Consider the following 25075-nt stretch of genomic DNA (forward strand, 5'->3'; position numbering starts at 1 on the left):
TTTACTATTGCCTTCTTCCAAGGCAAGACTTTCCAATCTGGACTAAAGCTCTGCTGCTAATAAGCTTTTAGCCTCTTTAGCTTTTTAAAACCAGACAAGGTTGGCTAGGGGCTGCCCACTACTATAAACCATTCCAAATTGCCGCTAAAATCACAGATTTTCTTTAAAGAAAGTAGATATCACATTTCAAATGATCTATGACAAGCATAAAAAATGAAAGCATTCTTCCTGAAATGAGTAGCTAAAATAACCCTACTGAGACAGGAAACACAGTAGGGCAAAGGAACTGCTGTAAATTCAACATGTAAAATAGCTGTAGTAGGTCTGCTTGTCAGGATTAAGAAGGCTTTTTAGATTAAAAGGCAGGATGTATATTTTTTAGCTGAAATAACTTATTGTTTTAAGCAGTTGATATTTCTGAATAATGAGTAATAAGTGTGGGAAGGGAAGCTAGAAAAATATTGTAAGCTAATAATAGCCATTTGCAAAGTTGCACAAATTAATCGTGTTTTACTACAAAAAAGGTTCTACAAAGCTATAAAGCACTAGTACATGTTTAGATTCATGGTCTATAGTATGATAAGAATGAATTACTTACTCTCTAGGTTTACTATCATGTGAAAAAATAAATATATCCTACTGAATGTTTCAACGTATTTTAATATACAGATCTTTGATCATTTCAACGATATTGATAAAGGAGATATAAGATAACAAATGTCACGCACCAATTACACTGTATCATTTATACCATTGCATAATTTAAATAAACATGTAGGCATTTTTTTGTGAAAAAAGTAAATACTCCCTAACAAACATACATGTATCCCTATCTCACAGAGCTAAAATTAGAATCAGGTGCACCAGGATCAGGTACAAATTATTAAAACATCATTAGAGAGGATCTAGGCAAACATAGAATCATAAAGCTGGAAGGGATCTTGGAGATTAACTTTTTCCACAGAATTAAATGATGTACCTGTCAATTTTTGTTTGATAAATTATTGCAGTCAATTATTCAGGGTTTTTGTTCAATTATACCACCCTTATCTTTATATACTGTTTCAATGAAAATAAGATTGATATATTCATATATATTAAAAAAGAAAAAAATTAGATGGAGTGTACTTAGTTCTTCACATGACTGTATATTCAGAGATATTCACGGTAAGTGGAAAACTCTGATTATGTTTAAGATTTATGGCAGTTTAACTATCAAAGTGAGCAAACAGTCATCCAAATATTAAATTGTGTTTTATTTTAGCCATAGCTTTTAATTAGTTTTCACAAACTGTATTTGAAAATATAGTATGGCCAGGTTAAGACTAAATAACAACAATAGTTAGCTCCTAGAAACTATTCTTATCATTCTAAAATATGGATTAGATTTTGTACCACATAAATCCCTGAGCCATTCAACTTCAAAAGAAAATTCACACACCATATATATATATACACCTGTTGAAAACTGGAAATAGTTCTACACTGACAATATAACCTAAATCCATGTAATACTTAATATAAAATATTATCTATATAGCTGCCAAAAGATTTAAGAAAAAATCTTCATGTGATCAGCCTATTAACGTTATTAAATTATCATGCTACTCATGCAATTACAGACAACTAGCTGTTAAAAGTTATCTTCTGTTATCAAATTAGTGAATAAAACAGCCAGAGAATATAGCTAGTAAATACATAGCATATTTTTCGCTCCATAAGACACACTCCCACCCCCCCTCAAAAGTGGGTGAAAATGTCTGTGCGTCTTATGGAGCGAAAAATATGGGCCATGGAGGTGGAGTCCTTTTACAATGTTAAACCCTGCCTCTTCTGTCTTTATCATTGCCCGTTTTCCTCCTCTAAACCTAGGTGCATCTTATGGTCAGGTGTGTCTTATTGTATGAAAAATATGGTAGTATAAGCTTAGTTTACAACTCATATTGCCTCATATATGCTATGTTTTCCCTGTACATCCAGTTGATTTGAAAATAACTTCAATCATATGTTTCTCCTCTAGGCCCTGAAACCACATTGCTCAGACTCAAAGCTGAAAATGGCTACCTTGTTATTGGGCATGAGAGAGGAGGCTACAACTAAGAGAAAAGGAACAGAAAAGCATAAACAAAGAGACAAGAACAAGAAGCCAATAACATAAACCACTTGAAATGAAAAAGCAAGAGATCTTAAATTCTGGCAATAGGATTAGTGCTAATAACAGGACTACTGGATAGCAGAAACAAGGACTTATAGACTCTTTTGAAGGACAAGGTACAGATATTTTGGAACGAAGTGCATATTTTACATTCTAGTCTCACTGGAATTGTATCAGCACAGCAACCATGACGTTGTCCAAGTGTTATATTTTCTTTTTTTCATAAGATTTTTCTAATTGCATGCCTCTGATTGTATAATATATACAGAATGAAGCCAGAAAATTTGCACTTATGTTAATGAGCATTATTGCTTTGCAAAATTGACTATTGTAAGAAATAAAATTTGGAAAACACTGAAATCTGACACAATGCAAATACTTATAATTTTAATTCCCCTAAAGCAAAATAACAGCTCATTGTCATTAATTATTCTAATTCATTCTAAAGCACAGAATCGATAGTTTTTGTGCAGAAAATGTGAGAGTGGCTTATTAAGTGAAAAGACTACCTGCTTACTAATTTAACCTTAAGCAAGCATTTTTTGAGATATGACAATCCCTCCAGATACTTCACATTAAAGCTCAATATGAATATAGTCACACTGACACACTTTAAATTTCAAAAACAGAATACATTGTCTGAATATAACTGCTTTTGTTAATTAGACAACGTACAAGTAATTGGGAAATAAGTTTAATCTTTGTCAAGCCAAGCTAATCAGAAAATCTGTATTTTAAAAATTTTGAAATTCTTACCAGCACTTGACAGTTTCCTCTCTCGTTCCCATTCCAGCTGCTCTCTTTCTAGTTGGTCTTGCCGCTCTCTTTCCTGTTTTTCCCATTCCAATCTCTCCCGCTCTTGTCTTTCCCGTTCTTGCCTCTCTCTCTCTAGGCGCTCTTGCCATTCTCGTTCTCGTCTTTCTCTCTCCTGACGTTCCCTCTCCAGTTGCTCTTGTTCTGATCGTTCTCGTTCCAGTCTTTCCTTTTCTAGCCTTTCTCGTTCTAGCCTCTCTCGCTCTAGTCTGTCTCGTTCCAGCCTTTCACGTTCCATTCTGTCCCGTTCCAGCCTCTCCCTTTCCAACTCTTTTTGTCGTTGTTGTTCTTGCAATTGCCTAAAATAAAGAAAATAAAAAGAGTTAAATAAAGTATTTAAATCAGGATAAAAGAAACTTGGTCGTTAAGTTTTTAAATACACAGGATGTTATGGTAAAAGATTCAGTCTTATATACCACAGTGGTTACTTAATTTACTGTTTAGCTTGTTTTTTGATCCAGAATTTATTAGTTAATGTAAATAGTATTCTGCTATTTCCATAATATCTATGGACAGATGTTTGTGCACACAATTCTGTTGAAATTTTCACTAATCATATGTGCAATACTCAAAACTGCTCAAGAGGATAATGGATCTTCTGCAAGTAGAACAAAATTCCAATTTAAACAGACCAGTTTTAAGGCTGGAGTACTATGAACAATTTCCATCTTAGAGGATTTACCTTTAAAAACCCACAGAGTCCAAATGACATGGCAGAATTGATTACTTAAATCTTAATTCCATATGCTCACCATAAAACATTTAAACACAGCTTTTAAAAGGACACTTTTTTTCCGTGTTTTAAATGTTTTTTATTAATTTATCAGATTATAAAACACAAAGAAAAATGAAAATAATGAGGAAAGAGTTGATACCATAGAAACACGAATAATATCCCTTGACACCATAGTAGCATCCGTGGATGCTTTAAAAGAAAGATTATCCAACCTTGAAAAAAAAGTCACAACGCAAAAACCTGAACATCCAATAGCTACAAACCACAGCTCTACCCAACAACCACAACCCAATCCACAAAAAAAAAAAAAATCAGACAAATAATGATATCCCAATCCTCACCAGAAAAGCTGTTGAGCGTGAATGGAAACGTCCAAACGCCATCTTATTTGGTCTAGAGGACATCAATGACAATGATGAAATCACAACTGTCCGAAACATCATCAGTGATTATCAAGCATCAACCATCTCCCCTGATGAAATACTTGACATTTCCCGCATTGGCCGAGAGCTCAAAAACAGAGACGCTCTGTGGCCCCACGCTTCTGCAGGGTCATTTGCAAAAATGAATCAAGCAAACGTAAATTCATTTATATTATAAATTCACTTGCCAAAAGCAACACTAACCATAAGAACCTCCATTCTCGCCCTGACCTAACCATACAGCAACATGCCCGCTCCTGTGTACTCCACACTGAACTCAAAAAACGTCTAGACTATGGAGAGAAGGACCTGTACATTGACTACCGAGCTGACTGTATCAAAAGTAAGTCACACAACCCACAACTCAGCTTTAACCTTCAACCACATCCCTACCTCAACCAATCCACCATCACCCAAGACTAGGCACGCACGCCCCTAACTACCTCAATTCCAACTACTGCTGGCCATAAATGCAAGCTACTCAATGCAAGAAGCCTTGCGAATAAAATACCTGAATTTCTCCTCTTACTAAATATGGCTAAATTCGACATCATATTTGTCTGTGAAACATTGCTCAATGCATCTCTCCCTGACTCCATTACCATAGTAAGAGACTATCATGTTTACTGATCAGATCATGAAATTCGTAGAGGAGGTGGTGTTGCTATCTTCTATAAAAAGTCCTTACATCTAAAAAACATCCAAGTTACCCAGGAGCTTGCTCTTCCTGAGACCATCATCTGTGAACTATCCTCAACATTCAACAACTACACCATTAAAACCAACATCTTTAACACATTCTTTGGCTCAATATTTGTAAGAAGCAATGGATCATGCCCAGTATTTCCTAGTCAAACCACAGCCAACTACAATGATCTAATACATATCGATTTTACAGAAGACAATGTTGAAAAAGCACTATGTAATCTAAAACCATCTCTATCTATTGGACCAGATGGAATATGTGCCTACTTCTTAAAAAAGCTATCCACTGCCATAGCAGAATCTTTAAGCATAATCTTTGAAAAATCTTTCAGGACCAGCTCCTTGCCTAACCTATGGTCACAAGCCACAGTCATCCCCATCTTCAAAAAGGGAGACCCCAGCCTAGTTGAAAATTACAGACCAATCTCCTTATGCTGCGTCACCTGTAAAGTCATGGAATCAATTATTAACCAATCCATTATCCTCCACTTAAGAGACAAACAACCTACTCTCCAATAAACAATTTGGTTTCAGAAAAAAAACTATCCTGTAATCTGCAACTCTTACACTGCAAAAACATATGGACTACACAACTTGATCAGGGCAAAGCAATAGACACAATCTACATAGACTTCTGTAAAGCCTTTGATTCAGTGGTACATGACAAACTATTCCTAAAACTAAAATCTTATGGTATCTCTGGACAACTGCATAACTGGATAGAAGCATTCCTGTCAAACAGACAACAAATGGTCAAAATTGGGAGCGTCCTATCAAATTCTGTACCTGTCAACAGTGGTGTCCCCCAGGGCAGTGTTCTAGGACCAACTCTTTTCATACTCTACATAAATGACCTCTGTGATCATATCAAGAGCAACTGCATTCTCTTCGCTGATGATGTAAAGCTATTCAACACCACAGACAATACTGCTACCCTTCAAAAAGACCTTGACTATGTATCAGAATGGTCAAACAAATGGCAACTTCAAATCTCAACAAATGAATGCTCTGTCCTACATATTGGCAAAAAAAAATAAATCAGAAAATAAAATACAGGCTGAATAATCAAGACCTTGTTGATGATCCAAACTCTGTCAAGGATCTTGGAGTATTCATCTCTAATGATCTAAATGCTAGAGCCCACTGTAACTACATAGCCAAAAAGACATTAAGAGTTGTTAGCTTAATCTTACATAGCTTTTTCTCTGGTAATATTACACTAATAACTAGAGCATACAAAACATTTGCTAGACCAATACTCGAATACAGCTCATCAGTCTGGAACCCACATTACGTATCTGATATTAACACAGTTGAGAAAGTCCAGAAATATTTCCCAAGAAGAGTTCTCCACTCCTGTACTCGTTGTAGAATACCTTATGCCAGCAGACTTGAAATTTTAGACCTAGAAAACCTTAAATTACGCCATCTTCAGTCTGATCTAAGTACGGTATATAAAATCATACATTGTAATGACTTACCTGTCAATGAATACTTCAGCTTCAACCATAACAACACAAGAGCACACAACAGATACAAACTCAAGGTTAATCGCACTAAACTTGATTGCAGGAAATACGACTTCAGCAGCAGAGTGGTCAGTGCCAGGAATACTCTACCTGAGTCTGTGGTTTCTTTCCCAAACCCCAAAAACTTTAACCTTAGACTGTACTATTGACCTCACCCTCTTCCTAAGAGGTCTGCAGGGGGCATGCGTAAGCGCACCAACGTGCCTACCATCCCTGTCCTATTGTTTCTTTTATATTTTTTTTGTTTTTCTTATATGTATCCATGTATTCATAATTATGTTTTTACTTATACCTATTATCTTGTAAGCGGTTGACAAATCAAAATAAATAAATAAAAATCATATAACCTTAGGGAAAAAAAAACTAGAAGAAGAAAAAGGAAAGAGGAGAGAGTGAAGGTAGAGAAAGAGGGTGAGGGTAGGAAAAAAAGGCATGGAGATCCAACTCTTTTTATCACAGTATAAGATAATAACATTACAGACTCAACTTCAAAGGTCTCAAGTCTCAAAAATGGCGAAGATATCCAAAAATGTCGAAGATATCCACAGTAACAGGCTATGGCTAAAAAGAGGTTTTTAGCTTAATAAAGATAATAAATCTCATAAAACAATTAAGAAATGAAAGGCACAACTTATTGTCCATTTGAAAAATGGGTGCTTTTTCAACAGTGAAGTAATTGCAACTCCACCCACAGCTGAATATTTCACCGGCTGCTCTGAAGCATAGCTACTGAGGCTTCTTGCAGACCACTGCTACACAGAGAATCTTGTGAGGTGATTCTAGGACTCTCCTTAACTCAGCAAAAAATATAAATAAAAAAACATGGTTCCCTTGTTAGTAGTTGAAAAAGCTTCAATCCAGAGGGAAATCCCCCATGACTAGACAGTCAGCCATGTTCACTGGAAGTCCCAGAAGAACATTCTTAACAGAACAGTAGAATAGCTTAAAGGAAAACAGAGCTGTATTGTATTTTACAAATTTAATAGTTAAGACAAAACATGAGAAATGCAAAATTCTAAATTATGCCACAGTCCAAGTGATGATATATTTGTACTGGTTTCCACCCCCCACATTGTTTGGGTTTTTCATTTTTAATTTTAAAAGTTGTTAATATTTTATAGCTATCCAGGAAGAAAGTTGCTTTGAAGTATACTAGGCAATAACTAATGATATCAATGATAATGACTTGCTTTCAAGAGTTCTAAATAACAAAGAATCCAGTCAAAAGTATGTGTCATGGTCAGACTACCGGGAAAATAATGTTTTATCTCTCTCTCTTTCAAATTAAACAGCAAATGTGAAAATTACTTGATTTTCATTTAAAGTGTTTATACATTGTAAGACAATAATTTAAGCTTCTTGTAGTGAAAAAATAAACAAGATGCAAGCAAAGCTTTGAATGTTAGTGTCAAACTCGATTTCATTGAAGGTCGAATCAGGGTTGTGTTTGACTTCACAACCAGGGTGTGGTGGGCCTGGCCAGGGTGGGTGTGGCTAGCTCACTGTAACTTGTGTCAGGGGCACCTGTGGTGGCCAAGTGCTAAGGCAGGACTTCCCTCAGACACTCCTTCACTCTCATTATAATATATATCCTTCCTTTCTTCCTGCCTTCCCTTTTCTTCTTTTTCCTTCCCTCTTCATTCTCCCTTCATCTCCCTTCCCCACTTTTCCTTATTTTTCCTTCCTTGCTCTTCCCATCTTCCCTACTTTTTCTTTGTCTTTCCTCTTTCCCTTTCTCCTTTTCTGTCCCTTCTTGCATGCTCAAATGCAAAACAGGAAACATTTATCCTTTTGTTTAGTTTTGATAGTCCTCTGCCCACGAAACTGGAGCTTAAGGAGCCACATGCAGCCCCCCTTGCACCCTGTTTGCAGCTGTGACAGTCTCCTGCACCCCTCTGCCAGCAAAAATGGGGCCTGTTTTCGCTGGAAGGGTGCTGCAGGAGGCTGTCATGGCTGAAAACAGAGCCCAGGAGGGCCGCGTGTGGCCAAGCTCCATTTTTGCTGGCAGAAGCACCACAGGCTGGTCCTTTGCTGTTTCCAGGGCAGCCATGCAGGCCAGATCTAAACACCCTGCAGGCCTTGAGTTTGATACCCCTGCTATACATCATACTTTGGAACCAAATATTTTTAGATCTGATAACTTGTGCTATATGTATTCAAGTACTGAATATTCCTTAAAGCAAATATATTGGGAATGTGAGAAAAACTAGTCAACTGCCGACTTTTTTTTGAAACAGATAAAACTGTAATGTAATGCCTAGCATAAGACATTCTGCAAGGATGATAAATACATTAATTCTCAACATTCAGAGCTTTATTTAGACTTATAGTATATTCAACAAATGTAGAGATATCTATGGAGTAGATGTATTTTTTAAAAAAGAACTTGTAAATCTTCCAAAGATTTTAGAACACGTTTGAAAGATTTAGTCATATCTTTATCTCTGCAGGAAATATTTTATACTTTTGAAATAATAAAAACCCAAAATGCTACTGGGCCAGAAGGGAGTTCAAGTAGCAAAAAAAGAGAAAGAGATTCTCCTATTTTGTTAACAGTGATATCCTGAAACTTCAGACAAAGAGATTCTGCTTTTATGTTATAATAAGGCTTACTTAATGGTCATTCTAAAAAAGGAAAAAGGATCCTTTGAATTGTGCAAGTTATTATTTGATACTATTGTTAAACTGTAAGATTTTGACAAATTTTAAAGAAGGTACAGCCTTCAAAAATTCATCCAGCACAATCTGGTTTAATGAAAGAATGTCAAGCCTCTGATAACATTAGATTATTGGTAACTGTGTACAAAGCATTGTATTCTGAAAATAATGAAATAGCTTATTGACTCAAGAAATTTCATATGGTGTTCTGTCAACAAGCAATTGTTCTTTCTGCAGATTCAGAAACAATATCAAATATTTACCCATCTTAAAGTTTAATAACATACATATACATATCCGCGCATGCACGCGCACACACACCATTATTTCAGTCACTGGGATTTCATGTAGATAGATAACTTTATTTTGATCTATCATCCGTTTCAAATAGAAAGATATAAGATCTAGCTGTAGAGAACATATTTAAGTATAAATAAAGTAAGTCAGCATTATACTCTGTAAAAGGACAGCCAGTTTGATGTAGTGGTTAAGGCAGACTAGAAAGAGGAGACCCTGCATTCTAGTCCTACTTTAGGCAAAAAGCCAGCTGGGTGATTTTGGGCTAATCACTCTCTCTCAGTCCCAGGAAGCCTTTATGAAAAAAATTCAACAGCAGAATGCTATTATAAATAATGCTAAAATTTCTGATTTATATACAACCCTATGCAAATATGTCAGACATAACAAAATACCAACATGGTGAAACAGAACATCACCTCAATAATTTTTCTGAAAGTAATAACCTTTGTTTATTTTCAGTGAACAATAATATTAATTCAGTTAAACTGACTATAAGCTTTTATTAAAAACTCAATAGCAGAATGCTATTATAAATAATGCTGAAGTTTCTGGTTTACATACAACCCTATGCAAATATGTCAGACATAACAAAATGCCAACATGGTGAAACAGAACATCACCCCAATAATTCTTCTTAAAGTAATAACCTTTATTTTCAGTGAACAATAATATTAATTCATGGATTAATGGATGTTTAATACTAATTCAACTTTCTTCAAAATACAATTGATTACTTACAGCAGAAGCCAATCAACATTTGATCCATTATGTTTCTGAATGTTAAAAAGATGCCTATACATTTTCATATTCTGTAGTCTAAATAGTTATTTTTTACTGTTCCCCTCTTTATAGGTATTGGCATATTGTAATAAGTTTATTTTTAGGTTATTAGCTAAACAAGCTATCAGCTGATGTAGCAATGGATTTACCTTTATGACTCTATACCACGATACTATATTAACATCATGAATCATTCAATGTAACAACATGAACTAATGTTCTATTTAAAAACAAACATTATGCCATCCATTCTAACAAATGTAAGTGAATACTAATAATTATATTCATACAGAATGTATTGACCAATATTCTCAACCTTTTTTTCACCAGTTGTTTTTCTTCTGTAACACTGCCCCGCCCTTCCAATCCATGTGCCTTTACTGGGAAAAAGAATACTGTTTACACACACTGCTTGTAATGAATAGACTTTAATTTAAAATAATTTTAATAATGTAGTTTGTAATATACTATTATATACAACACATTATTTTTAACTTATTAGACAATTAATGTGACTTAGTGAACAGATGCAAGGGTTGTTGTTGTTGGTTTTTTGGGTCAGTTTCCATTTCATTAAGTGATAAGTGAAGATCCCCTCTATTCACTATATCCAGGCAGTTGTACATATGTATTAACAAATAAATGATGTAATTGAAATCTGATTCTTTCAAATACAATTTATAATTGCAACTGGCACCAGGATTGCTGTTTCTAAGTGATGTGGTTGTGAACTGTGACATCACATAATGCAATCCAGTCCGGTTGCTCTTGCAACCTAAGATGCACAGGTTGTGAGGTACAAAGTAGGAGTCCTAGTTAAAGAGCACATAGATACCACAATGGGGTAGGGAAGCCCTGACACAATCTGTGAAAATCTTGGAGACAGAGGTTCTGTGGTAAGGCAAAAACTGCACAAGCTCAGGAAGGCTGGAAAAGGCACTGGGTGCAGGAATATGTGTGAATACCAGATGGTTCAGGAAGGAGGGCACAAAGAAGGCACAGGGTGGGATCTAAGAAAACTCACTGCAGCCAATTTGCCGGGGGACAACTAGCCACGGGACAATTCAACATTGTATTAATAGTTTCATTGAGGTATTTTTATTATTGGTGATGTTTCCGTCAAAATTATTGTAACTCTTGTATTTTTTTAGATTGACTTTATATTATTATTATTGCCCATGGTTCCATCAATATTAATTTCTTGAATTGTCCCATGGAGAATTATCCCATTCCGAGGGATGTGAATGCAGGGGGGGCTGGAGAAAGAAGGTTTCATTGCATGCAAGTGCAAGGAGGCCCAGGGTATGCGCAAGCACTAAGAGGACAGGGAAAGAGGGAAGGGAATGTGTGTGAACACAGAGAGGCCCAAGGAAGAGGGCACTTGTGGGTGGGGTGCCTGTGAAAGGAGGTGCAGGAAACAGCCCCAAGGAGCAAGTGTGAGCAAAGGGGAATATCAAACATATGAGTGAAGAAAGTTGGGGTGTGTGGCAAGGGAGAAATTTACCCAAGTAACTTGTGAGCTTCTCTTCCAGCTTCCGCATTGTGTTTACTTGTGGAAAGCAAGAAGGGAAGGTTGGATATGGTGATCAAATGATGATAGGATGCTGCAATAAGTTTTCCTTACAAGCTGGTTGTCAAGCACCCATATACTGTTCACATGATGTGGGGGCACTGCAATGGCTGGAACTTCTAGGAGTAATGGTAAGTTCTTTCATTTAGCATGTTGTAATTTCAAAGGTTCCCACACAAGAGGGGGGAATCTAAGTCAGTCTTGTGATTGATACTGTAAATTCACAATTTTAATCTGCTATACGCTAGATGTTTTCAAAATGGCTGTGCACATGGATGCTGCGGCTAATCGCTCCTTCTTTCAGTGTATGGTGTGTATGATTCTGTGTATGTTTTGGATCCTTTCCTTGACTGAATCCTGTGGGGCAAAGAGCATCTATAGTCGGCAAGCCTTGTTACAAATTGGACTGAAATGTGAAAAGCTATTACAGATGATTGTATACATTCTCATAACATACCAAAGGAGGCAGCTAGGCCCCTGGGGGAGCCATGGATCACTATCCTTGTAGGAAGGAGGAAGAGGCGGAGAAAGAAGAACAGGAAGAGGAAGAGAAGATGCCATGCTGGGGTTTTCTTTAGGCTGAGTAAGTTTCCACACAAGCCTTCAATTCCAAGTATATTTCTTACCAATGCAAGATCCCTGACTAACAAAATGGATGAATTAAGGCTACAGATTGCAAAGACTAAATTCATCAAGAACTGCTGTGTTTTGCTAATCACAGAAACTTGGCTTCATTCACTCCTTCCAGATGCAGCTGTTGAGCTGGAAGGCTGCATAGCTCACCAGCAGGACAGGAGTAGAGATTCTGGCAAGATCAAAGGGGGAGGTTTAAGCCTTTATGTGAACAAAAGCTGGTGTATCAATACAAAGACTGTAGACAGCCACTGCTCCATGGATCTGGAGTATATGACACTTAAATGTAGACTGTGACATCACATTTTTATGGTCATGGTCATGATGTGCACTGAAAATGGTATTTGATTTCGTTGTACGAGGTGCAATGACAACCAAGTAAACTTAACTAAACCATCATTATCAGATTATATTTAATGTTTAAGGATAAGGAACAACTCCTTGCTCCCTGCTTCCGTCTTAAAATGTATTAGCTCTGTCAGCAATGTTGAACTAAGCTAAGTACAGATAAATATTTCCAATATATCCTTTTAAACATACCTCTTAATCCAGGGGTCCCCAGCCCCTGGGCCCACTACTGGGCTGTGGCTCATTGGAAACCAGCAGCGCAAGTGTCGGATGAGCATGCGAAGCTCTATTTGTGCAAATGGCAGATATGCGCACCCACCACTTGTGCAGAACCATCCCCTCTTTCCCCCTCCTCCTGCTGCTGGTCCACAGAGCTGAAAAGGTTGGGGACCACTGTTTTAATCTTATCACTTAATCAGTATCATTGCTTTTGGGAAACTTGTTTATTTGCTGAAAATTTTTTTATAGCAAACTGCAAGCTAACAGCAGAGGAAGACAGAAGAATAGAGAACAGTGACCAAAAAAATTGTGTTTGCAAATATCATGTGCTAGTATTGCTCAAAGGCTATTCTATTAAATACCTTAGCTGTTGTTTACAAAAAATGTATCCTAAGAACTGTAAATTGCCCATTTTGGATGACTGGATGAACATATCCTCTAAATAAGCAAACCCTGATAGCAATAGCAACAGCAATAGCACTTGAGACTTTTATAACACTTCACAGTGCTTTACAGTCAGCCCTCTCTAAGTGGTTTTACAGAATCAGCATATTTCCCTCAACAATCTGGGTCCTCATTTTACCCACCTCAGAAGATAATACCTGGCAGAAGAGGATATGTTGTGAATAATCGAATGATGTGACGAATGCATGACTATATTTTCTATTTATTATTTTAGTTTTGTTTATATTATGAATGGATTTATTATTTGATTGCTAACTGCTTAGAATCTTCAATAATGGGTACCATACAAATAAAACAAATAAACTAGTGTCTTAATCATAAGAGTTAATAGTTTCATTTTGTTTCAGTGAGCACTACAACTTTTTAATTAAAAGTTTAATTTGACTGCATATACTCAGTAAAAACAGTTTCTGGGTAGAGGGGAATAGAAAAAGAGGTAGATAAAAGATGATATACACTTTAACTGTGGTATCAACATTTCTCTCAAGACTGTAGTTGCACTTCTCTTTCATAGTTAATTCCAGTGATTCAAAATGTTTATTAGTTTAAAATGGATAACAGCTTGATATATTATCAGCTCAAATGAAGTGATGTCCTTATCATTGTATTGATCATTAGAAGGGCAACTATTGTGAATATCCTGCTGCTCTCACTAATTCCAAAAGAAAGCTGCAAAAATTATTTAGACGTATTGCAAAGAAAAGACATTGAGGAAATTATCTGCCACCTCTTCCAGATGGAACTTCAAGTTTGGTGAAAGACAAAGGATCGTAACCATTGTCACGCTGGGGCTGTAACACCACTGCAGATTCACTGAATTTCACACAGAATTTCATACAATTTTTATCTAAAAATACTTGTGAAGAGAGATATTTTCAGAAACATTTGCTCTTTATTAAATTATTTACTTTTTTCATAAATGACCATTAATGTCCAATTAGAGAAGGCCATGACAAAGATTCTGAAGAACAAAACTTGTTAAATTTCCATAAAAACATTCAACTATCACCATAATTATTATAATAGTTGTATCCTTTTTAAAATTGACTAACCTTCTCTGACTTTCCAAATCTTCTTGTACTGGGCCATTTTGCACTTGTGGGGGAATTTGTGCATTTTGTCGAGGCAACGTTGGACCTGAGGAAAATTAAGTTATATTTTATTACAATATCATTTATAAAGATGATTCCTTTTTTGGGAAAAAAAGTTCCATCAAGTTTTGACTTTCTACTAATGTGTTATTTCTGATAATTTTTAAATAAAACCATATTCAGCTCATCAAATTTAGTATCACTATAAAACTGTTTTGTATCTTTGGGCAAGCCAAGTTTGAAGTCAAGTATTTGCCTAAATAAAATGCTAATAGAGGGGAGAAGAAGGTATGATTGCCAGAACAATCAACAATTATTTCTAAAGGCAGGTAAGGATACATTGTTTTTATTAGTATCACAAAACCGAATAAAAGCCTGCACCCCTCCCCTTTATTAAAGGATGAACTCCAGTTCTAAGTTTCATTCAAGGAAAAATACCACAATAAGCCAAGACATACAAATTTACATTCTAAGTTATATACATCAAATGGTCAAATTTGCTGACCATTGTTTAAGAATCTAATTGGATGATACAGAAAATGGAATAACATATTTCATGTAATCAGTTTAAAGTAAACAAATTACAATGCATGTCGCAACCATGCCATAGTCAAGATGGAAACTAAACAAAAATTGCCTCCAGAGATCCTAGTTATTCAGAACTTCCTAGAGCTAATAGCATAAAAATAATTTAGATGCCTCCACTGCAATAACTAGCCTGATCCTAAAGGATTGTACTAAATTCAGAACATTTTCAATGTATCACTTAATGCAGGGTTTCTATATTTTAACAGACAGCCATGGAAGGAAAAAAAAAACACCTTTAATGCTGTATTTTAAACAATGATTTCTACCACATAAGAAGCCTCTTTTTAAACTGTATGAAACCTTTCAAGGGCCAAATATTTTTCAACAAGGTGTTCTTTGTTTCACAAGACTGTAATAAACTTACAAATTTGAAAATATAGAATGTTGAATAAAACCGTCTGTTCTTCTCCAAACAATGGAAACATCTCCTTACCTCATCCTGCAGGATTTTGATGATTTGAAATTTGAAGGCTGCTTCATGTTCCAGTTCACATGGACTTCAGCCGACATATAAGTTAGGGTAATTTGAGACTCCCCCAACATTACTGAACTTCAAACCATCAGCAGTTGTAGCTGCTGCAATTAGTGATATAAGATGCTAAAAATTATAGTGGTTCACTGTGGTGTCTGCCTGATCTATTATCTCAGTCCCTTCACAATTTTGAAATTTTCTGTTAATTTCAAACTGTTTGGTAAATGTGTAATATTGTTAGTATCTTCTTCTTAGTTCACAGTACTTTAAGAAGATAATGATCCAAAATCATGCCAACAGAAAAAACTCTACTCCTGCTTCGCTGAATTTCTGAAGAAAGAAAACAATAAGAAGCTGTAGCTGCAACTAAGCAAGCTGAATCTGTATCTAAGTTAAAAGTCCCAGTCTCCAAGGAACTTCAAAAAGCTATTTTAACTCTAGATTTCTCTGAAGATTCAGAAACCCCAGAGAATCCATCTACTTTGGATGTGCTTGTAATTTTAAAACTGCTTTCTCATGATTTGAAGCAATTAAAAATTTATGTAGATGCTCTTAATATGTCTTTTGAGACATAGTTTCTTCTTCTAAAAATGTGCTGGAGCTTCAAGAAACAAACTGGCTCTCATGAATACTAATTGAATCAACCTGAATTTGCTGATAAGTAGTACATCAAAGTTTTTGATGGGCTGCAGAAAAGAAATAAAGCTACCCAGAATGAATTATCCTATTTACTGGTTTCTGAAATAGAACTAATGTCTATTTTTAATGTTCTTTATGACAACAAATCAAATCAGTCTTTAATATTTGTGGAGTCTAGGTGGGCCATATCTGCATACGTAATTATATTTTTAACTATAATTGTATCCAATAAGGAAAGCGTAAAAAGGAGAAAGTAATAATGGTGAAATTGTTGGGTTTATTCCCTATGGAATTGCACATAGAATATGGTACATAGAGTACAGGAAACATCTCATTCTCCAATGTGCTGAGCAGAGAATCCAAAGAATGGGTTAACTCTGCCTTTCTGCCCAGAGACTTGAGTCCTTTAAACTTTTAACCATGCCTCTCTTTCCCCAGTTTCAACTCAGTCTTTGCCCAAGAGAGACGTGTTTTACAGAGCAAAAGGCAGAGTTAAAAAATTATTTGGATTCTCTCAGAAAGATTGGATTTAAAGCAAATTAAAGCAAATAGAAATATAGAAATAATATAGAAATGAATAGTAATTTTACCAGAATCTTGTGAATTTAACACTTCTAAGGCATGCATCATGGCACTTGCAAAGACATTGGCATCTTCTTTGCTGCCAAAGTTGAGACCATATACTTGTCTAGCATCCCGCCACTGATGAAAAGTCTGTGTTGCTTGATTGTATTTTAATCCTTTTGGAATGGCACAATTGATTACCACCTAAACAAGCAATGGAAAAGTTAAGCCCTTTATTATGATGCACACAATTTTACTTTTTTGTTACAAAACAATTAAATGGATTTAGTTTTATAGTTGAAAATTCTAAAATAATGCAATGATACTTAGTATACAATCTTCCAAATAATTGATAAACATGAACATTTAACTATAATTACACAAACAGGATGAAATAAACCATAAAAGACAAAGTCCATATGCTGAAGTCTGGACCTACATTAGGAGCTGCAAGGATCTTAAGCATACATTTTCTTTGGATTTATTCATGGTGGAACTACCATAAATGATAGTCCCAGGCCATTTATATCTGATTTCTAGAAGCATGCCAGATTAATAACATATAAAAGCATACTTTAGCATACAAAAACGAGTTAAATTCCAAAGAAATGCATAAAAATGCTTGTAGGTAATTTTTTATGTCAAAAGTAGGTAACTTTTTATGTCAAAAGTAGGTCATGTATGTGTTAACTGATATTTCAGGATATTATCTGTACAAGAATGCTCTTGGTCTGCCTACTCATAAGTACAGTGTTCATTTCCCACATCCATTTTCCTTACACAGGTCAGATTGATGGGCTGTATCAATAAAAGAACGGCACTAAAAATTATAAATAATCTAATTGTTAACTGTTTAGTGAAAGAAATGTTTGCTGTGTTCATTATACAAATCAATTAGATTAGTCAGCAACAAATCCAAATAAAATTTGTAATAGGTACTCCCTATTTATCATCATCATCATCATCATCGTTTTCATTAACTTGGGGTCTCTTTAAAAGTTTTGAATCTCTTCACACCTGTAACCTTTTAGAAAAGGCAAAGAATAAGGCACATTATTGCTGATACATATTGAATAAATCAGAAAGCTAAAGAATATAAAAATAAGTCAATATATGCTTCACGTATTATAGAAATACATCTGATTTGGTTAACCATGTTAAGTTGTGCAATGTCCCTAGGAAAAATGGAAATCCCATGATGCAAGACCTATAGACAGGTCAGGAAGCAACAGTTTAGATGGAACATGGCAAAACATAGGTCCAGGTCAGTAAAAATATGAAACAAAGCTGTGTACTCTCCCTTTATTTATTCAAGCTACATGCTAAATAAATATTGACAAAAGCTGCATTGGTTGAGTGTGGTTTTAAAACTGCAAGTAGAAACATTAATAATCTAGGGTGATTACACTACTCTGATAGTTGAAAAGGCAAACTATCTGTAAGCTACAGAGTGAAAGTGCAGACTTCAAATTGACAATAAAGATAAAAGTTGTCAACTATTTACACTAAAGAAACCAGCAATTAAGAAATACATCACAAACAAGGCTTCCCCCAAGATGGCATGCTGAGCAGCAGGATGGGTTTTTTTTTCTCTCCTGCCAACAAACAGCTACTTATACTGCCAAAGCTATATGGTGAACAAACAGCAGTTAGGAATGAGCTAAAACAGTGCTTCCCAAAGTGGGCAGTACCACCCCCTGGGGGTGGGTGGGATGACTCAGGGGGGCGCTAAGAGGCAAGGGGGGGCGATAGAGGAGTGCTGGAGGTGGACCCCTTGCAGGGCACAATTCAGGGGTGGGATTCTACCAGTTCATTACTGTTCCCAGTAGTTCGGAGAACTGGAAAAACGGGCCCCTGGTCAGTGCCACTCTCCGCCCGCTCCTCTGTTCTCTGCCCAGTCAGTCCTTATTGTGCATGCGCAAAATTTGCATGCGTGTGTGACAATTGCTGACGGCCAAAGCGGCACGCTGGAGATGCGGAGCAAGCAAAGGCAGAGGTCGGTAATTTTCACTGCAAAAAGCCTCCAGACAGCGCTTCTTTTTTCAGTGAGGCTGCGGTCCAGCCGCACCGAAACAAACATGCAGCGGCTGCAGGCATTCGTGACAAGGGCGACATGGGCTGGTGGGGAGACCAGAGACAACAATGGCTCAACCCTGGCCTGCCTTCCCTGGCAGCCAGCCGCGGGAGGAAGATAAAGTCACGGCTGTGGGACGACAAAAGAAGCGGTCCTGGGGAATGAAATGGGGAGATTAAAGGCCAGGGCCTCTGAAAGGAGAAACGGAGTAATGCAGGATTAGCCCAGGCTTTTGACAGATTAGGCCATGCCTACCTGGGCAGAAAATAGGTAGATAGGTTAGGGAAGGGATAGAGAGAGGGGGAAAGAGAGAGAGGGAAAGAGAGAGAGAAAGAGGAAAAGAGGAAAAGAGAAAAAGAGAGAAGGAACAGACAAGAAAGTAAAGAAAGAAAAAAGGGAGAAAGGAAGAGAAAGAAAGAAAAGGGATAGACAAAGAAAGGGGGAATGGAAGGAAGGGAAAGAAAGAAAGAAAGAAAGGAAGGAAGGAAGGAAGGAAGGAAGGAAGGAAGGAAGAAAGAAAGAAAGAGAAAGTGAATGAGATATTTAGTTCAACCACCTGCTCTAGCAGGATTAGTGCGTGTGTGTACGCGCGCGCGTGCATGGCTGTCAAAACTCCAAAAACAGGTCAAGTAGCTCTGGGGAGGTCAGTCATAAATTAGAACACTTGCTAAGCAACTGGCCATTAAGCGAAGACCACTTGTATTTGGTTTGCCAGTCACATGGCCATCTGGTCACACCTATCCGGTCATGTGACCACCAAGCTACACCCAGCCAGCAAGCCACACCCAGCCAGTGACATGACCACCAAGCCACACCCATACATTGGGCCACACCCGCAGAAGTGGTTGTTAAGAAATTTGAATCCCACCCTGGGTGGGGGGCACTGAGGATGAGTTTGTAGCACCAAGGGTGCAGTGGACTGAAAAGGTTTGGGAACCACTGATCTAAGATGACTGATCTATGATTGTGTACCTGCTGGGAAAAGAGATCTTGACAATCACAGTTTTCAGTAGCAGCAATTCGGAGGGTTGGGTCTTCCATCTTTTCCTTTCAGCAATTTGCTATCTTTAAACAAATTTTGGTTCTAACTGCACATTTTAAAGTTTTCTTTACTTTTTGATTTATATCTTTAACTGTTAATTGACTAGTTGAATGCTGACTTATCCTAGGACCCCTTGCTGGACTTTAACATAAACCTTTTTTCATTTATTTCTTTACTGTTTATTACAGACTTTTAAATCATTTTCACTTTTGCTGTAAGGAAGTCGATTGTGAGAGGACCTATCCCTGGGCAGTGAAAGTTATTCGTTTTAATTTACATTTATACTGCATTTTTACTATAAGGATTCTGTATTTTACTAGTTTTTTTAAAACTGATCTTTTTTTTTAACTTCTGCTGAATGAGAAATTGCCCATTTTTCTAACTACTTTTCATTGTGGGAAATTTTATTTCAATTTTTCTGTAGTCATTCTGTTATGGTACATTTACTTCTCTTGTCCTTGAGAATGAAAGGTTTATGCTTTTATCATGAACCTCAACTTCTAAAGAGTTTTGGACTATATTATTGTGGAGGTACTTATAATAAAGAGATCTGGGGGATGGGATATTGAGAAGCAATTGCTGGAAAAGATACCAATCAAAATCTTAAGGGAAAATTTTATTATTAAGAAGCAAACGAAGATATTTGATCCTGGATGGATCAGAATAAGGATTTTGATTTGTGGTAGATAAGAAGCCACTGTAAACTTTCTACAAGTTAAATACAATAATAGACTGTTAATAGAGAATTTTGAAGTTTGACTTTGCTGTTAGTTTACCTGTTAACATCATTTTTAATATACAGTAGATGGGTGACTGGTCAAACTGGTTGTAAACAGACTTGTAGAAGTTTATAAATTGTGGGCCTGCTTCATAAGAGAGGAAATTATTGCTGCAATATACTTATCGGTATTCAACTGGACAATATAAGCATATGTGTCTTTGTCTTTTTTCTTTTCTAATGCACATTTTAATGTTTTGTTTAACTTGGTTTTGTTTTGTTTTGTAAGATTTTTCCCTTTTCAGAGGGAGTTTGTATTTTAAGTTTCTGAATAAAACAAAACATTTGTGGGGGGGATATATCATAAAGTTGCACTGGCAAGTGCAAAGAAAGCCTTGGAAATAATATCCAGATGACATGGTGGGGGTCTATACATACTCTGTTTCTCCAACAATACGGCCTCCCCCAATAGGAAGTCCCAGCATGTTTTATAGGCATGAAATGAAATTAAGCCCCTCCCCCCAAATTAAGGCCTATATTAAAACATGCAAAATGGGGGGAATGGTGGAGGGGCTTGCTGTTAGGAAGTACTTTTGTTGTACACCCAGATATGGTGCTGCCTGCGTTGACCCCGATACGAAGTGCCCCACCAACGCCGAGGTCAACATCCAAGCCGTCGCCGCCCGCCCAAAGATGCAAGGGGGGGAATTAAGTCACCCCCAAAAAGGCAGCCTAGCCATTTTTTCGGGGCTCAAAAAAAAATAAGACCTGGCCTTATTATATGAGAAGCACAGTACAAAGACTAGGATCATATCAATAATGGTTTTCCCTGTGCCAGTGTGCCACACTCTATGGGAACAAAAAGAAGAAACAGGATAATAGAAAGATTCATGCTTTTGAACTTTGGTGTTAGGGAAAATCTATACAATGGACAGCAAAACAAACTAATTATTGCACTCAAAATAGAAATAAGATATGGAAGATGTGAAAAACAAGGTTAAGGCAGATCACTCTGAAAAAAATCTATGTCATTCCAAAAAATCAAATTCCAATTTGAGAGCACTTTTTAAAAATATCAATCTGATAAAACAAATGCAGTGATTTTTTTCATTTTAACACAGTGCCTTGAAAAGGGGCGTTGGTTCTTAACTGATACGCTTCTTCTCGTAGAGCTGCGTAGAGCATCCAGAATGGGAGGTGCTCCAGTCTCGGCTCTCACAGGCCTCGCTTGAATTGAGGAACGCTCCTCCCCATCACGTGGTCCCTCGTAGTGTTCCCCAGTTTTGCGAAGACGAGAAGGAAAAGGCCTTATTCTCATCCTAATAGCTAATCTATTGGCCGAAACAAGATTCCCCACCAGACGGACTAATGGGTGGGGCTGGATGCTCTACGCAGCTCTACAAGAAGAAGCGTATCAGGTAAGAACCAACGCCCCTTCTCCATAGAGCTGCTACGAGCATCCAGAATGGGACATACCAAAGCTTGGCGAGTCCTACGGGCGGGATCCCGTCTGGTTCGGAATCTCCTCTGGAACCTAAAGGACCCGTTGAAGGACCCGCCTGCCAAAAGAGGCCTCAGCCGAGGCGAACACATCGATTTTGTAATGTCTGATAAAAGGGGACAGGGATGCCCAGGTGGCAGCCCGGCAGATATCAGTTATTGAAGCTTGCGTGGCCCATGCGGCCGAGGTAGCCACGCTCCTGGTGGAGTGCGCAGTTATGCCAGGGGGAACAGGTAGGGCCTGTGCCTGGTATGCCTTAGAAATGGCGGCCCTAATCCAACGGCCCACAGTGGTAGGTGACACTTTGTGGCCGAGCGACTTGGGTTGGAAGGACAGAAACAACGCCTCTGACTTCCGGAAGGGCTGGGTGCGTCTAATGTAGATCCTTAAGGCGTGCCGCACATCAAGAGTGTGCCACTGTCTCTCTCCCGAGAGGGTCTGGGGCAGAAGTTCGGGAGAATGAGCTCCTGAGCTCTGTGAAAAGCTGAGTTAATTTTGGGTAGGAAGGTGGGGTCAGGTCGGAGAACGACCCTATCCGAATGGAACACACATAAATCCTTTCTGATGGAGAGGGTTGCTATCTCCGAAATCCGGCGAGCGGATGTGATAGCCACAAGAAAAACAGTTTTGAGTGTTTGGAACTGGAGGGAGGCCTCCCTGATGGGTTCGAAGGGAGGCTTGGTAAGGGAAACGAGAACCCTATTGAGATCCCAGGTGGGATAACGGTGTACAGTTGGGGGGCGCAGATTGGAAGCTCCCTTAAGGAAGGCCCAGATAAGGGGGTGATGAGAGAGGGGACCCCCACTACCGGTGGGAACAACGGTTGCCAGGGCCGCGACCTGCTGTCTTAGGGTGTTAGTGGATAGACCCTTACTGAGGCCCTCTTGATGAAATTCCAGGACCTGTGCGATGGAGGGAGAGAGGGGATTACGAAAGGCGACCCACGTGGCATTGTATATTCGCGTGGTCGAGGGCTGTCTGGCTGCCAGGATAGTGTCTATGACCTGGTTGGAGAACTTCACTCTTCTTAAGCGGTCCCGCTCAACCTCCAGACGGCTAATTGGAGCCATTGGGGGTTTGGATGTGTAAGAGGGCCCTGGGACAGGGAAATCTTGTCGGGTGGGATCCTCCGGGGGGGGCCACCGAGAGGTTGCGGAGGTCCGCAAACCACAGACGTCTGGGCCAATAAGGGGCCACCAGAAGAATTTCCGCTTGCTCCAGGATCAGTTTGTGGATGACCCTGGGGATAAGGGTCGGGGGGGAAGGCATAAAGAAGCCCTGGGGGCCAAGAGCAACGTAGGGAGTTGTGGTTCTCCGCCCCGTGAGAGGGGTACCTGGAGAAGAACCTTGGCAGCTGGGCGCTGAGGGGGGATGCAAAGAGGTCCACCTTGGGAAGGCCGAAGATTGAGGCTGCCTCCCTGAATAGGGATGGGTGGAGATGCCATTCTGCTTGGTCTAGGGTGGCTCTGCTGAGCCAATCTGCTTGGATGTTTAAAGCCCCCAAGATATGGTCTGCCTTGATGGATGACAGGTTTGCTTCTGCCCATCGGCAAAGGTGTTCGGCCTCTCTCATGAGCCGTATCGATTGGGTGCCCCCTTGCCTGTTGATATGGGCTTTTGCCGTGACGTTGTCTGTAAGGACCAGGATGTGGCGCCCACGTACCTGAGGTAGGAAACTGCAAAGTGCCAGGTAAACGGCGTGGAGCTCCAGCCAATTTATGCTGCAGAGTCGTTCTGTTGCCGACCATCTGCCCTGGGACGAGAGAGTAGACATGAGCGCCCCATCCGAAGAGGCTCGCGTCTGTGGTGAGGGTCAGCCGGTTGGGCTCCTTGAAGTAGTGGCCCTTGTTGATGGCCGGTCTGGTCCACCAAAGGAGGGACGTGAGGACTCTTGGAGGGGCTCTGACCAGGAGCCTTGAGTTGCTCCTTCCTGATCGCTGATGCGGAAGCAGGAACCATTGAAGGGACCTGGTGTGAAAACGGGCCCAAGGAATAACAGAGATACATGAAACCAACTTGCCCAACAATTTTGACAAATCTAACAGAGACACTTTTTTTGCACGCCTAATGAGCTTAATGGATTGTTGAATGCTAAGGAGCCTTTCCGGGGACAGGAAGACTAGCTCCTGGACCGTGTCAATCACCGCCCCCAAATGGGTTAGCTGGGTAGAAGGGGAAAGGTGACTTTTTTTCCAATTTATCAGAAACCCATGATCCTGAAGGGCGGCAAGGGTGAGTCTGGTGTCTCTTTGTGCCTGATCTTTTGAGGAGGACTGGATGAGGATGTCATCCAGGTAACAGTGGAGACGGACCGGGAGGGATCTAAGGTGGGCGGCCAGGGCCGCCAAGACCTTGGTGAAGGCCCTGGGAGCGGAAGACAGACCAAAGGGAAGTGCGACATACTGGAAGTGTTGTTTATTATAGGAGAAGCGTAGAAACTTGTAGTGAGAGGGCCGAATTGCAATGTGCAAATATACCTCTGAGAGGTCAGTTGAAGTGAGCCAGTCCCCTCGTCGGGTTCCCAGGAGTATTGATTGTAACGTGTGCATTTTGAATTTACGGGGGGCTAGAAAACGATTCAGCCTTTTTAAGTCTAAGATAGCCCTCCAACCCCCCGAGTGTTTGGGCACTACAAACAGATGGGAATAAAAACCTCGTCCCCGTTGAGCGGCGGGGACGGGTTGGATAGCTTTTATATCGAGGAGATGACTGATGGCAGCGTCCATGAGGGCCCGCTTAGCAGGGTCTTTGGAGAGGGGGAGGACATGAAGAAATCAGGAGGGGGGGACTGGAACTCAAGGGCAAGGCCGAAACGGACCGAGTCCCTGACCCATGCATCAGTAGTAGAGGCCTCCCATCGGTTGGCGAAGTACCTGAGGCGGCCACCGATGGGGAGAGAGAGGGTTAAGTTATCTGGAGCGGCGGAAGGGCCTGCTCCCGGATCCCCGGAAGGGCCTTTTATAGGAACCACCCCTTCTGGACCTCTCGGTTGATTCAGCCCGATCTTGCGATGGGGGTGGTCTGTAGGAGGGAGATCGCAGGTACCCGGGGGG

At 39.1% G+C, this 25075-nt stretch overlaps 1 protein-coding gene across 1 annotated transcript in view; it reads right to left on the bottom strand.

Moving 5' to 3' along the window:
- ENAH (ENAH actin regulator) overlaps nt 1-25075 on the bottom strand; it is a 73608-nt gene that overhangs the window by 18543 nt on the left and 29990 nt on the right. Inside the window, exons 3-5 of the mRNA XM_026695679.2 lie at nt 16714-16891; nt 14386-14470; nt 2912-3267 (exon numbers count right to left, since the gene is read on the bottom strand). Of these exons, the coding sequence (XP_026551464.1) occupies nt 2912-3267; nt 14386-14470; nt 16714-16891 (619 nt within the window). The remainder of the gene's footprint in view (nt 1-2911; nt 3268-14385; nt 14471-16713; nt 16892-25075) is intronic.

Source organism: Pseudonaja textilis, chromosome 1 (assembly GCF_049901715.1).
Source record: "Pseudonaja textilis isolate UNSWEBS1 chromosome 1, rPseTex1.2, whole genome shotgun sequence".
Taxonomy (NCBI): Eukaryota; Metazoa; Chordata; class Lepidosauria; order Squamata; family Elapidae; genus Pseudonaja; species Pseudonaja textilis.